Here is a 15,457-nt window from a genome sequence, read left to right as displayed (position 1 = left end):
TGAATGGTCATCAGAGGAAGATGAGGGAGAGGAGAAGCTGAATCCATCTGAGCACACATCCAGGTTTGTCAGTGTTTCATCAGCGGAGCTCAATGACTTGGAGAAAAGCAACATACTGTCAGATCAGAAGGCAGAGTCGGCTGTGCCTGTGAAGCCACAGTCCACCATGCAGTCACCACATGCTGTGATTCGGTCGTAGGCACGAGGCCGCAGGCCGAGTGTCGAAGACAATCACATACGATATCACAGTACAACATCACTCCCTCTCGTGTGATATTGCTTAAATAAATGACAAAAGGCACATCTGCCTCATTTTCGCTGTGGTATCATGATACTACTCAGAACCATGATATTTTCACTGGTATCGTTCCGTGGGTCCCAATTTTGGTACCGTGACAACACTAATCTGGAGGGGGTTCATCTGCAAAAACTAATGAAAAACTAAACAACGGTATTCAGTATTCGGCCAAGCGTTTAATTTTATTCGGCTTCGGCCACAAATTTTCTTTTCGGTGCATCCCTAGTAGCTACTTCCATGTTTCAGATGATACGTCATGTTTGTAGTCGACCAATGAAGATGAGTTTACATATCACCTTGGGTTCGTCCTTCACCTTCTCAAAATGATCCCACACTTTGGATTTCCTGCCCGACATGTTATTAACTAGCCTGTGGAATAACCGCAGGTACCAGCCCTGGAGATTAACCTGACTCCTGTCTGAGTGCTGAGTGTGGACACTTCCTGTGTCTGTCCTTTCAAAGTAAAGTCACACATGCTCCAGTCGTATAGGTTTGGATTTATTTTGACAAGGTGCAGCTCCTGATAGAGTTTCACGGTATGTTTTTTTTTTTTTTTCTGCAACTAAGCGTCCAGTGAAATCTTGCAGACAAATGACCTTTCTGGTCGACTAACGTTTGGTCGACTATCAGGGGGCAGCCCTGAGTTTTTGAGAAGCTGGGTTTGTCGTCAGTGTACAAACACACAGGAACGCACTCACCAAAACGCAGCATCCTGCAGGTATCTATCAGGGGAAAGGACGTAACAGTTTCCAGCCAATATTGGAATCTTTTTTAATGTATTTAACCCCTAAGTTTTTATGCAAGAAGTGCACATTTCATTGGAGCACTGATGTACACACTCAGCTGCTGTGTGATTGACACAAATGAAGTGTGTGTGTGTCGAGACAAAATAATAATGCTCTACTCTCTGTCTCCCTGCAGCTGCGTTCGATAAGAAGTACAAGGCGGCGTACTCTCGGCTCAGCAGCACTCTGGGTCGAGAAGAGCTCCGCAAGAAGCGAGCTCAGCCTCCCAGCCCAAAAGCCGTCGACTGCAGACGCAGCTTCCACCCGCCGCTCGAATGCTGATGATCCAGGAACACAACGTCCCACACGTCCCTGATGACTCCCGCAGCGTTTGTCCCTGTGAGGGAGAAGAGGAGAGCCGGCGAACCCAGGATCCCTGCTGCCTTCACCTGCTTGTATTCTTCACCTTTCTGCTGCCGCCTGGTGGACGTCGGAGTGACGCGCTCCGTCCTGTCCTCTGTAGCTCTGTTTGCCTTGTCGATGTGAATCCAGCAGCTCTTTGTCTTCATTTAAGATCCTGAAAGTTGATCCAGCTGTAGCAGACGGAGCTCATCTGGACTGAAGAGCTCGTACAGGAACACACTTCTCTCACCAAGGGTTAAAACACTGAGCCGAGAGCTGTTTGTCGGTCTGTAACGTGGAGTCGTCTGAAGTCAAGAAAACTGGTGGAAGCTCAGGTTGGTGCATGTCCAGAGGGATCAGTTGTGTCGCTGTGAACGTTTTCTTTTTCCCTGTTTTTTTAACTACACATCCGGATGATTAAAATCAGAGCAGAGGGAATCTTCTGCAGGACTGAGAGTTTTAGCCACAGTGAGTCAGGATGTCAGATTTGCTGTTCCGAGTGTGACCAAGGTTGGCAGTCAGGATTTTCTAAGAAAAAAGGTCAAATAAGGATTAAAATGCAGAGCAGAGCATCAACACAACACGACCCGAAGAGAAGCTTCAGAGTTGAACAAGTCCAGGAAACTCCTGATCGTCTCTCCACCCCTCTGTCTGTGTGTGTGTGTCTGGTTGTAAGTATGATCAAGGCAGCGAGGTTTGGTTTGTAAAAGGGAAAATAAGGTCAGAAGTCAACGTTCATTATCAGGCAGTCGAGGAAATCACCAAACAAGAAGCTGAAATTTTTTAAGTCTCTGAAACTTCAAATCTTCGGTCTGTTGGGATTTTTCCAGAGGACAAAGACTCTTGGACAGTTTTAATATGAAGCTACATCAAAGTTTTAAGGTTTTGAACTTTTCCCGGTGATCATGGTCGCCCAATCGCGCTTTGGATACTGGAACTGAGAAGACGCCGCTATCATCCTTCAAATCAGGAAAAACAACCAAACAAGTCGCATCATTTAAAGGAATACGCAACACTGCAAATGATTGTTTGTATATCAATCACTAGATAAATTCATAAAGAAAACTTTATTGTTCTCCCATGCCTCTACAGTGAATGAAGAATCCAAAAACAGTGAACATTCCTGATTAATTGAAGTCTTTTTTATCCAGTCGTATGCTCAGTACTTCACAAGCAGACGGCCCTTTCTGGCGGGGAACTGAACTGAAAGTGAAATGTATTGATGCTCTCTTCAAAGCCAGACTCCACCAATGAAAACAGTAATTTTACTTCGCAGAACACAGGATCTGCTGGTCGACCACTGCCTCGATTAGATAGTTTGTTTGTGTCATTGTGTGACTTTGGTGAATCCTTTGGTGAGCCCCTCTGTGCAGAGTCTGCATGTTCTCCCCGTGTCAGCGTGGGTTTCCTCCAGGTGCTCCAGCTTCCTCCCACAGTCCAAAGACATGCAGGTTAATTGGTGACTCTAAATTGTCCGTAGGTGTGAATGTGAGTGTGAATGGTTGTCTGTCTCTATGTGTCAGCCCTGTGATAGTCTGGTGACCTGTCCAGGGTCACAGAAAATGAATGAACTAACTGATGGAGGCAGCCGTAGACCAGCAGCCTCTCGTGTTCTGCAAAGTAAGATAACTGTTTTTGTCAAAGGAGTCTGGCTTTGGAGAGAGCATGGATAAGTTCCCCGTCGGAGGTGTCTGTTTGGAAGCCTGGATAAGTTTTGCTGTTGTTGAACGTGGACCCCTGTGATTTCAGTTTGTCAAGAATTTTGTCAGTTTTTTAATCTTCATTCACGGTGATGATGCAAGAAAAACAAAGTGTTCCTCCTGGAATTCAGCGTGACACAGGGTGACTAACTGATAGATAATGGTCATTTGAGGGGTGAAGTGTTCCTGAAAGTCAGAAAACTTGAAGGACGTCTCTTTTGGCTAGTCAGATCTGAAAAGTCTCATCCATCTAAACACAAGGGAAACGACCAAACAAGGTCACAACTGTCTCAGCCGAGGTTTCAAACATCTGATTTACTGCCCACAAGTTTTTCCAGCAGTTCAAACAGGTCGGGTGTTGTGTTCACTGACAGCTGTTTTGAGCCAATCAGATCGTTTGTAGGCCGGATGAAGTGGCGTCATCTTTCTGTGCCAGAGGGCGAAAAATGGCGACAGGTGTGGATGGATGTTAAATCAACATAACCCTTTGATCGACATGACAAACGCTAAGCTAACTGCTGCTAACAGGCTCCCCCACTGCCTCTGGTTAGACATAAATAACACTGGGTTTTTTGGTTGTTGTTGTTAAACGAAATGTATCCAGCAAAGTTTGGAAGAGTCTTTGTCACAAAACAGTTTTTTTTTTTTCTTACTGCGCACCCCTCAGATTTACCTTAACACCTCATGGAGAGGTCCCAACCACCAGGAACTGATTCTTCTCTGCTCGGATTTACCACGTCAGAGGGTCGTTGGATGTTTCCGGCAGGATCACATTTTTCATAAAGGATCTTTCTTTTCTTTTTGCATCAAACACACAACAAAACAGAAATTCAGCACTACCTTTGAATCTCTCATCATCTCTGCTTGAATCTGGATCTTCACCAGGACCTGGAGGCCGCAGTAACATTAAGCGGCTCTAAAAGTGCTGTTTGACGTCAGCTTTCTGGGAAACCGCTCAGCTATTACCTTCTTTTTCCACCTGGTTGGTTTCTCAGAACAGAATCATCATCTTTTAGACAGGAGGAAGTTGTTGAAGGCTTTATTTGACTTATTTAACAGACAGACAGACGGAAAGAGTCAAAACATTCTCACTGAAAACACTGTATGACGGCTTTTAGCAGCTGGAGATGTCCTAACTTCTGATTAATGTAATTACTCATCAAAATGACAGAAAATGTCCTTTAAACAGGTTAAAATTTAAAATTAAGACGATGTAAAAAAGTCACATTATTGCATTTACTGCTGATTATTACGACCACTATCTAATACCTGTAAAATCTGTATTATAAAAAAGTGTAGATAGAGTTATTTATGACTGAATCAAACCCGAGAGTTTGTGTAATAATGTGCTAACTAGAGGACATTTTTCATCAGCAGGTTATAACATTGTGCAGCAGTTCTGACGCTCTCAGCTGCTAAATAGTGACAGAGATTATGGCTTTATTCTTTTTTTTAATATGTTTTTTCCCCTGTTGATGTTATTTAAAGGGAGTTTGAGAAAATGAAACTTTAAGAGGGATTCATCAGCATTAACGTGTCTTCGTGGACACTTCATAAACCACATTTTCAGCTGTGTGTGTCTGGTTTGGGACGAGAGTTTAGTTAAATTTTAGATTTTTATTTTAGGTGTGATGTTGAGAAGTTTTAAGGAATTCATCAGGCACCTTTGCAAATAAGGCCCTGATCACACAGAAAGTGTTTCAGCAGCTGGAGGCGGCTTTTTGTAATTGTTTTTAATGAGACTGAAACTTTTTGCTCGCTGTTTTTGCGTCACCACGCGCCTGCTGTGTTTTGCCAGAGCGTTCTGAACTCCTCAAGTTATAAAAACTTCAACTCAGAGCAGAAAAGCGCCCCACCTCATCTCCGCTTTTTCCCCATTGTCCAATGATTTGAGAGGCGGGCCTTCTGTGGTGGTCATGACAGCAAGTTTACAGTTGGTAAACAATGGAGGAGAAACTGGTGGTAGCGGTCGCTGGATACCCAGAGCTATACGGCCTGATGATAGACAGCAGGTTCGACTGGACTTTAAGCGTTGAGAGCCAAACAACTGTCCAGTAAAATTAATGAAGATAATTATAAGTGAAGACCGTCAGTCAAGATCAGATGTAACAGCTGGTGATTTCTGAGAACTGACCGACAGAAATAATATTCCGCTGCTTAAATTCAGAATCTGTGAACCAGCTTAGCTTTTACCAGCATTTTGGACCTTTTGTTCTGCATCAGTGACAGAAAGTGTCCCACGCTGAGGTCACATGACGATACCTGAGGAAGTTTAAGAAAAGTGAGCTCAGATTGTTCTGCACAGATCACACAAATGCACATCAGTGCTCAAATACAGAAATGTACTCACTGCATGTCATCGACTGTCGTATTTACCAGCACAAAACTTAAACCATGGCTGTGCAGCGATATGCTCTTGATTTGATGATACCGGATAAACCAAGACGCCTCACTTTGAAGTCATTTCCTGTGTCAGTCACTACGTTTCCAGTCACAGTGAAGTGGAGCTACAGTCCCAGTTGGACGAGGACATCTAACTGGCCTACTGTCCTTGTCCCAGTATACAAGCACGGGAGGGGAATCCATTTATTGAGCCAAGTATGTGCGACTCCTCTACGATAGGTGGAGATATGCCCCCTTTCAGCTTGTTAGTATTGGACCCTTTTCCTGTTGACCTATTACGTCACAGACCAAACAATGGACAAACAAGTTAGCTACGGTTAGCTAGCTGCTAACTGGTACCATGGTGGACAACTTTACAGCTCTGTACATTTGGTCCGTCCAAAAAGTCACGGCTCTGGATGTAGATTTCTTCATGTTGTTACCGGCTTCTTCTTCTCTTACACATTTAATGCTACTGGACTTCCGGGTCAAAGCCCGGGGCTGTCCACCCTTAGTCACATTATCTGGGTGTGTTAGTTCGACTGTGAGAAATTCGATTTAGTATGATTTCAGTCAGACTAACATGTTTATATGGATTTTAAAAGTCCGGTTTAAGGCGGACTGACACAATAAACCAATTTTCTTTTAATGTCATGTTTCCCCACTTACTCATTTTAACACTGTTTACGTTTTAACCCAGAATATCATTATTGGATGTGTCGTAACTTTGAGTCTTTGTCCAGTCTGTTGTCCCAAACCAGACACTCATCAGAGAAGGACTTGTTGTGTGTGGAGCATGCTCAGTCTGACCTGATCTGATGCATGTTCACCCTCCTGACTGGGAAATGTCCAGTATGTAAGCTGACCAGTTTATTCTCGTGTTGTCCGTCACTGAGCAGCAGCTCCATTTACCGTCTCGCTCCAGGGCATCTCGACAGCAACAACCTCACTGTCGCCTCAGCCACATACGAATATTTAATTTAGATTGAGCCTTTAAGAACAAAGTTAGTGTTTTACAGTAAAGAATAATAAAATAAATTATAAAACAAGACTTAAAAAAATAAAGTAAAATGACTATCATCAGTTAATATTATTTCATTCAAAAACAAGTTGATGGAGGGACAGAAAAACCTGAACATTATTTGAATTGTATATTTATGTTTAAATGACCGACCTATGACCTTTAAGTAAGTCTTAAGTCATTCTTTAAGGCCTTTAACCCTTTCAGTCCCAGGCCAAAAACGTAACAGGAAACCATCATCAACAAGTTTTTGGTTAAACTGGCAGCAACTTGAAGCTTATAACAGTCTCATAACGAAAACAACAAAGATTTAAAGGAATGAAGTATCTTTTCTTCTGGTTTCACTCAAATGACACCATGTGATTGACTGTTCATACTTGGTGGGGTCAAAGGTCAACACCTGAGGCACGATAGGTCATTTTGCTTCACTTTACAGCGTCTGCTGGGACTGACAAGGTTAAGGATCTTGAACACAACAGTAGCTGTGCTGATGTAGACGTGTACTCGAGGTCATACTTGTGCATCACAGTAGTGGGGTGAGCAAAACCAAGATTTTCAGCTGCTACGTCTCCTTTTAAAGGGACAGTTCGACATTTTCGTAATTCTTTAATTTGCCATCGTAACCAGACTGTTTCATTTCTACGTTGCAGAGAGCAGAGAAATCCTCCTGATATCGGTTAACCCATTCAGGTTTGATACACAAAACTGAGGCCTGATTTTAAGTGACTACATCACCAATAACCTTAATAAAAATAAAAAACAGGAAGTGTCAGCTGGGTTATCAGCAGGTTGTATAACATATGGTACAGTGATTAAATTAAAAGTTTATAATCACAGATCCAACAGGTTAATTTCCTGCCAGGTGCCCCGGAGCAAATAAATACTGACTCTGTGTCTGCGTGAAAATATCAGCTTCAATTTAAAAACAATGGAAGTGCACTGTTGAAAGAGAGGGGTTTTTTTAATGTGACATTTGAGTGTCTGTCTGCTGTAGATTACCTGTGAGTGACGGATGTGTCGCTGCAGCAGAATGAAGCTGTTTTTCCCCCTCAGTGTCACAGAGGAAAACACAACACTGTATGTTTTAATGCACCGGACTGCAGGTCATTCAGAGTTAAATTTAAGGGAATTTGACTTGATTTTGGTGTGTTGCAGGTTGTTTTACTGGTTTAATGATTACAGTCAGCACAGAGGAGAGGAGTGTATTTAAAATAGATAATTGTGTTTGCTGTTGTAATTTATATATGGCTGTGATTTAAGTTGTAAATGTTTTTTTTTTTAAGAAAACACAAAAATAAAAGACGGAAGAGCCCGAAATGTCTCGTTCTGTGGTGCTTCCAGTCCAACAAATTTCTAAGTGTGTGTGTGTGTGTGTGTGTGTGTGTGTGCGTGTGTGTGTGTGTGTGCGTGCGTGCGTGCGTGCGTGCGTGCGTGTACCCTTACCGGCCACTTTATTAGGTACACCTGTTTAACTGCTCATTAACAAAAATAACTAATCAGCCAATCACGTGGCAGCAACTCAGTGCATTTAGTCATGTAGACATGGTGAAGACGAGCTGCTGAAGTTCAAACGGAGCATCAGAATGATGAAGAAAGGTGATTGTTCTGGTTAAAAAAATCACTAGGAAAACATGTAATGGTTCCCAAAGCTGTCAGAACTACAATATAAACAACACCTAGACATAAAGACAGAAGAGTATAGAAAGTATATTCATACAAAAATAAACACCCCAAAAGAACAAAGGCTGCAGTATGTTGCAACTAAGAATGAATTAGCTAATAGGTTTTGAAAAAAAAGAAACTGTACAGTGAAGTGCTACTGAGTTTCTGGAGGAAAAAGTGTAATGGTTCCCAAAGTTGCCAGAACTCTGATTTATTATTGAGATCATGAGTCAGTTTCTCCAGAGGACGCACAGCTGATATCTGTGATAATCCACGTCAACCGTGGGGACCTGTGGGGCAGACCATCACAGCAAGATGCATGAGAGGTCATTTTGACCCCCAAATTCCAAACTCTATAATCTCTCATAANAGAACTCTGATTTATTATTGAGATCATGAGTCAGTTTCTCCAGAGGACGCACAGCTGATATCTGTGATAGAGATCATGAGTCAGTTTCTCCAGAGGACGCACAGCTGATATCTGTGATAACCACGTCAACCGTGGGGACCTGTGGGGCAGACCATCACAGCAAGATGCATGAGAGGTCATTTTGACCCCCAAATTCCAAACTCTATAATCTCTCATAATAAATATCACATAGAGAGAATAATGCATTTATGATGTTAGGATACGTTTTCAATTTTCAATTCAAGTCAGTCACACAGAAACGTAACTTTCAACAAGTTTAATTAAACATTTATTCAATATTTTTGATCATCACACAAAAAAAACGCTAATTATTTCACCAAACAGAGCTCAGAACACGAATATAACAATTGATTACATTTGAATCTGTGAATGAATGCTCTTCCGGAGTTTAACTTTTGACAGAGACAGTGATAGTTGCCTAGCAACCAAGATGGATCTGCGGAGGCACGATAAATTGATCAATTTATCATTATGACCTCCTGTGGCCGAAATAGGTAGAAATGATCACATTTTTAATGCCTTTTGTCCAATTTGGTTAAATGACGGTTTAAATAAAAATATAGACAATTTTAGGAAAAGTCAGGAACCAGCAGCACTGTAGCTTTTAATTCAATAAAGTTCTATGACAGGGCTATTCAATTTCAATTTTAAACCAGATAATGGCCTACATATATGTAGCCTATATATAAGCCTATACACACACACGCATTCAGAAACAGAATAAAAAAGAGCTATCACTGCACAGAAGCATAATAAGTGACATTAACAGTATCTAACAACACACTCTATCTCTCTACCAGCATCTCCCTCTCTCCCTCTGCTCCACACACACACATGCACACACCTCACCTCCTGATGCTTTCCTTATAGGTCAGCTACACAGGATATAGTTTTATACAGTCCGTGGCAGCAACAGTCATGTTTACAGCAACAAAGTCACTATATAAACTCAATAATGTCTCAGTGGAAACAAATCTAATAAATATTCCTCCTGACATCACAATACTGAGTGAAGAAAGTCACGTTATCTAAACATGAAGAACACAGATCTGTGCAGATCTGACCGTTATTGACACTGAGGATGATGACGATGAGAGCTTCAACTTAAAAGTCATGATGGCACCATCACGGACAACAGAGTCATCTCAGCTGGGAGTGGACCAAGTTCGTCCAATTGTGGAGAGGTTTTTCCAGCAGCTGTCAGGAGTGCAGCTCCAAAAGCTGAAGGATGGGAAAACTGATGAGGCCACCAAAGATATGTTGGCGGAGCTGCTCGTGGATCTGATAGTGTACCTGACTGACTCCACCTTGACAAATGTGGCAGAAAATCAAATGGTCACCGAAGAGAGCGTTGCGTCCACACTGGGCAATGTAGTCCCTGAGGCTTTTGCTCAGGCTCTGGGCGTCAATGTTCAGGATCCAGGTGTCAGCTCTCAGAGCCTTACCAAGATGATGTCTGAGGAGATTTCCGAGAGCATCAACTCCTCCATCTGCACAGGCCGGGACAAGAAGAGTCGGTTTAGGTTGCAGACTCACAGACTGACTGACATGATCAAACACGCTAGCTCCATGATAACATCATTCATGGGCAACGTCAGTTTATGTCTCAAAATAACATGTGCAGATCTGAAGGTTGTTGACCCTGTTGGTGCTGAACCTGTGCTGCATGTAACACCAGACAGGGATTTGCAGACAGAGAAAAACAAACTCTGTCCAAATTCTTGTTGAAAAGCTGGTTACGCGGGTCTACAGGAAAGCTAAGGTCAACATTAAGTTGAACGACCCCCATATCATCATCGACCGCCTGTCCAAGAAGATATGGGCCGAAGTCCAGGGAGGTGATTTTGATATCACCCTGGAAGCTTTTAAAAGCCTGGACAAGGCAGTTTTCAAGGACCTCGTTGAATTCTGGGGCTGTGCAGAGCTGGTTCTGGTTTCTTTGTATCAAGAACAACCAGAAATTGATCATACAGTCTGCACCTTTACACGTCACCTTATGACACCACAGAGAAAAGGTAACGCCATCTGCAGGTTCTTTTCCAGTCTGGGCAAAGTAATCTCCAAGCCCTTTACTTCAACCTGCAGGGGGGTCACCCCCTTTTAGGTGACATACTATAATGGGCTCTGTGCACCAGCTCCACTACTTCCTGAAAGGAAGTAGGCATGAGTATTTCCTGTCCTATACTATTGGATTAAGTGATTAATCAGGTGTGTGCTGGGTGTGCCGCATACCTGATTAATCTGGTGCACCTCTGTGCACCAGCTCCACTACTTCCTGAAAGGAAGTAGGCATGAGTATTTCCTGTCCTATAGGAAGTAGGCATGAGTATTTCCTGTCCTATACTATTGGATTAAGTGATTAATCAGGTGTGTGCTGGGTGTGCCGCACACCTGATTAATCACTTAATCCAACAGTATAGGACAGGAAGTAGTGGAGCTGGTGCACAGAGCCCATTGGATTCATGCTGGAGGAAAAAATTGGCATGAGGCTTTTTTCCTTCAACATGAATTCAATAGAGAGCTCATGTCCTGCCTCCCATCCCATCCAGGTGACCTCCAGGTTACCTTTTGGACACATGTGAGACAGGACTTGAGCTCTCAGGACCACGTTGGGAGTCAGCAGCGCAACCTCACAGGTGACGGATCGATATCTGGTCCTGAACCTTTGTGAGTTTGTGTGTTGTCTACCTGGGTCACGGGTTTTCTCCGGGTGCTCCGGTTCTCCCGTTTTTTTCAAGCCATGCAGCAAAAGCTAATTGGTTTTATGTTTTACAATTGGAATACATCAATTAAAAAAACTAAATTGATCTCATCTCTCTTGTCATTATCTGTCATAGCTGTAAATTCAAGTCAGACTAACCTGTTGATTCAGTTTCACTCAGGTTAAAGGTTTTGTCTAGAAAATACACAGAAAATGTTTCTTTTTCACGTGAAAAGCAGTTTCTTTAGCATGAAAGTTTGCTTTTGATACTTAAACTATGTTTTTTTGATAATACCCTTTGTAACAAGGTTCTGTTCAAAAGAAAATAACAGACTACAAGATTTCAAAATATGAAATCAATTAATTTGTCTCATAATGTGTCAATGATGGCGGCACGGTGGTGTGGTGGTTAGCACTGTCGCCTCACAGCAAGAGGGTTTCTGGTTCGATCCTGGGTGTGGGAGCTGCATACTTTGCATGTTCTCCCTGTGTCAGTGTGGGTTTCCTCCAGGTGCTCCAGCTTCCTCCCACAGTCCAAAGACATGCAGGTTAATTGGTGACTCTAAATTGTCCGTAGGTGTGAATGTGAGTGTGAATGGTTGTCTGTCTCTATGTGTCAGCCCTGTGATAGTCTGGTGACCTGTCCAGGGTGAACCCTGCCTCTCACTCAATGTCAGCTGGGATAGGCTCCAGCCCCCTCGCGACCCTCAAGAGGATAAGCGGTTAGAAAATGGATGGATGGATGGATGGATCTGTCAATGATCAGTATTAGTCTGTCTGACTGCTAAGCGGATGTTGTCACGTTTTCCATTACTAAGTCATCTTGTCCTTCACACACGATCTTTGTTTGGATCAAAAGGAACTTTCTGGCCCCAACAGCACATGACAGCCACCGTCGGTCTGAACCTAAACGCTCCATGAAGTGAACCGGAACATAACAGGAAGTTAGACGGTTTGCCTTCAAATTAAAAGCGTAGAAACTGTCATTTAAAACGTGACTGATTTGATCCATCAGCTCGAGACCATTCTTTAAAAATGTATATTTATTGATTGATGTTTTTTTCCAAACACAGAGCAGTCTGCAAAAGAAAACACAGACTTGAAAATTAAAATAAGTAATAATTCCACAAGATAGGGCCCCCACCACCAGACCAAGGGCCATATTAAAAGTAATGGCATCAAATATTAATAAAATTCAGTTATACATGTCTGCACACATGTTAATGTGCACATATGAAACATATCTAACCCACAACAGACTGTGAAGTATATGAAACATATCTAACCCACAACAGACTGTGAAGTATTTCCCGTGTAGCTCCTTATTCTGGTGCTGTATATGAGGAAATGTCTTTCAGCCACATAACAATAATAATAATAATAATAATAATACATTTTATTTATAATGCACTTTACATTCCGGGGAATCTCAAAGTGCTATGAAACACATGATAAAAACAACAGTGTGGACACATAATGACTGCAAGGTTATGTATCTTGGAAATATAAATGATTATGTCATAGATTATGGTAGATATGTGGCCAAGATATAATTCATCATATGCAAGAAGGCAATAACAAGGAACTAGCACAAGACTGAACCTGGAACCAAGAAAACAATGGTTGGATACTAGAGATTTCAAGACTGAACCTGGAACCAAGAAAACAATGGTTGGATACTAGAGATTTATACTATGGGAAAAAAATGAAAAAATGTACGAGTAAATATAAGAACTAGATGATTTATGAGTCAGTGGAAAAAACATTTTGACTAACTGGCTTATGAATTTCAAGATCCTGTATACGCACACACCCTTTTAGTTAAAAATGGACATTTGTAGCCATGACTATTGTATTTCTCACCTTTTTTGCTTGCTTTACTTGAATTTTCTCTTTGCCTTTCTGGTTTATTTAAGTTATTATAATAGCCTACTTGTGGTTGTATACACAAACTAAAACTCAAGAAACATTAAAGTAAAAAAAAAAAAAAAAGCCGTATGGAGACAGGGCGAGGATCTGCGCTATCCCACAACAAAGCAATACATGTATTACCAGCAATAATAGAACCTTGTAAAAAAACAAACAAAAAAAACAACCACACACACACGTAGTATCTGATGTGCCATGTTATGTGATGACAAGGTCTGTTATGATCAGTTAGGGGCCCAGGTCGAGACTTTATTATGGCCTAGGTCAAGGATAGATAAGTTAGATGAAAGGTTGGATTCCATCTAGATTGTCTTTCTGTCACTTGTCACATTTTGTCTCAAAGTTCACAAAAACAACCAAACTCTATATAGGCATGGTATTTGGAGCTGTTATGCAGAGCAGTTCATATTGGCTTCGAACACTCTCACAGGTAATCTAGATGCTTGATTTGATGCTGTACTTCTTGTAATAAACCTTTTCTATATACAAGCAAGACGGTGTCAGCGGAGTCTCCTTCATCACCTTCACATCATCGCTATGTAATAAACGACACACACATTGTTTCTTCCTTTTTATTTATTTATTTATTTGTATTATTGAACATCGTAGAACATACAGCATCTCATGAAGGATGTTCCTTATGTAAAAATACAGAGCAAAATAATAGTCTACCTTGATGAAGGCGAGGAAAAACAATAAACAAAATAAAATAGACTAGGACTCCGTGTGTGTAAAAAGCAAATCCACACGCGTAGAACTGAGATCCACAAATGTTTTTTCAGTTCACAAAACTGAGATCACAAATGCCTATTCGAAAGTTGTAATTGTTAGGAAGATATTCACAAATGCTTTTCATTTATTTGTAAATTAATTTAATGTATTTACAGATATTTTCTTTATTTGTGGAATGTGTTTGTGTATTTGCAGATCCGTTTTATACTTGCAAAATATTTTTGTGAGTTTACAAATCTTTTTTTTTGCATTTTTGGAAGGTGTTTTATATTTACAGATTACACATTTACACACAGACTGTCGATCTGTTCACACACATAATTATGAAACAAATCTATCTCCATATCTGTCAGTCAAAAACGTATTAAATTCAATCGCTTCACAGTAGTGATAGAAGTCAACATTTCAACTAGCTAACTATGCTAGTACCAGCTAGCGTCTGCATATCAATTCCCCAATCGTAATGGAATATAGTAACGTCAACCACCGCTAATTTTAGAAGAACCAGTACAAGAAGGTTTGATTTTTGTTTAAATCATCAGACAATTAACGGACAATGAATCATAGTTGTTTGCTCCTGGGTGCAGCATTAGCTAGTGTAGCTAGCACGCTAGCAAAGTTAGCTGAAAAGTCGTTTATTTCCACTTAAAAATGTTGATTAAAAAGGTTGCTGTCTGTACTTTGTCGAGGGTTAATGCTAGAATGGATGGTCCGGAGGGACAATTCGGCCTGTCCGGAGGACAAGGGCACAAAACCCCCGGGGAAAAGAATGTCAAAGTCCACGGCTCCACATCCAGGGGTGTGTGGACACTGGAAGAAAGCTGACAGACCCCTCTGACGTCCCACCCTCCCTCCGGTTCCTCCAACAAAGGAGCAGAATAGTCTGGGTCAGCGGGGATCACTGGAGGCTGTTAAGGAGTTTAAAGCCAGGACACTTGTTATATTTTTCCATGGGGGTTTCGTCCTCATGCCCCCCAGACAGACTTGTTCCTCCAGACCATCCATTTTAGCACTAATCCAAGTCAAAGTAAGTAACAGCAAGCAACATTTTTAATCAACATTTTAAAGTGGAAATGGACAACTTTTCAGTTAGCTCACGCTGGCAGCCAGAAACAAATATCTATGATCCACTGTATGTTTGATAATCTCAACAAAGAACACTTTACTTGAATATATATAGAATGTCTCACTGAGCTGTGACAGGAAAACAAAGACCAGATCATAATCCAACATGTTTTCCTTCAGGATGCTGCTCTGTGCTCTGACTCTCACTGTGCTTGCTGTTACTGTGGAGTCCTGGTCGTTTGGCAGCAGCAGTAAGTACTTTGGGTTATTTGGTGGCTTCTGCAGTAAAATATGGTTTAAAGCTATAACAGTTTGCTGCTGGCAGGCAGGGGCGAAAATCCCATTTCATAGTTGGGGGGGACAATAAACAGTAAAATTTTAGAGAATAATTCCAGGGGGGGGGGACAAGG

The 15,457-nt window shown here is 41.6% G+C and overlaps 1 protein-coding gene across 7 annotated transcripts in view; it reads left to right on the top strand.

Moving 5' to 3' along the window:
* The window catches only part of LOC126391488 (DENN domain-containing protein 4B-like), a 67,412-nt gene extending 59,567 nt beyond the window's left edge, over positions 1 to 7,845 (top strand). For all 7 annotated transcript variants that reach the window (XM_050046307.1, XM_050046309.1, XM_050046311.1 and 4 more), the window contains one exon: positions 1,220 to 7,845. In XM_050046307.1, the coding sequence (XP_049902264.1) occupies positions 1,220 to 1,365 (146 nt within the window). In that variant the 3' untranslated portion in view covers positions 1,366 to 7,845. The remainder of the gene's footprint in view (positions 1 to 1,219) is intronic.
* The last annotated feature ends 7,612 nt before the right edge of the window (positions 7,846 to 15,457 follow it).

This window comes from Epinephelus moara, chromosome 6 (genome assembly GCF_006386435.1).
Source record: "Epinephelus moara isolate mb chromosome 6, YSFRI_EMoa_1.0, whole genome shotgun sequence".
Taxonomy (NCBI): Eukaryota; Metazoa; Chordata; class Actinopteri; order Perciformes; family Serranidae; genus Epinephelus; species Epinephelus moara.
The sequence above is the reverse complement of the archived record's forward strand: the minus strand, read 5'-3'. Positions and strand labels throughout refer to the sequence as shown.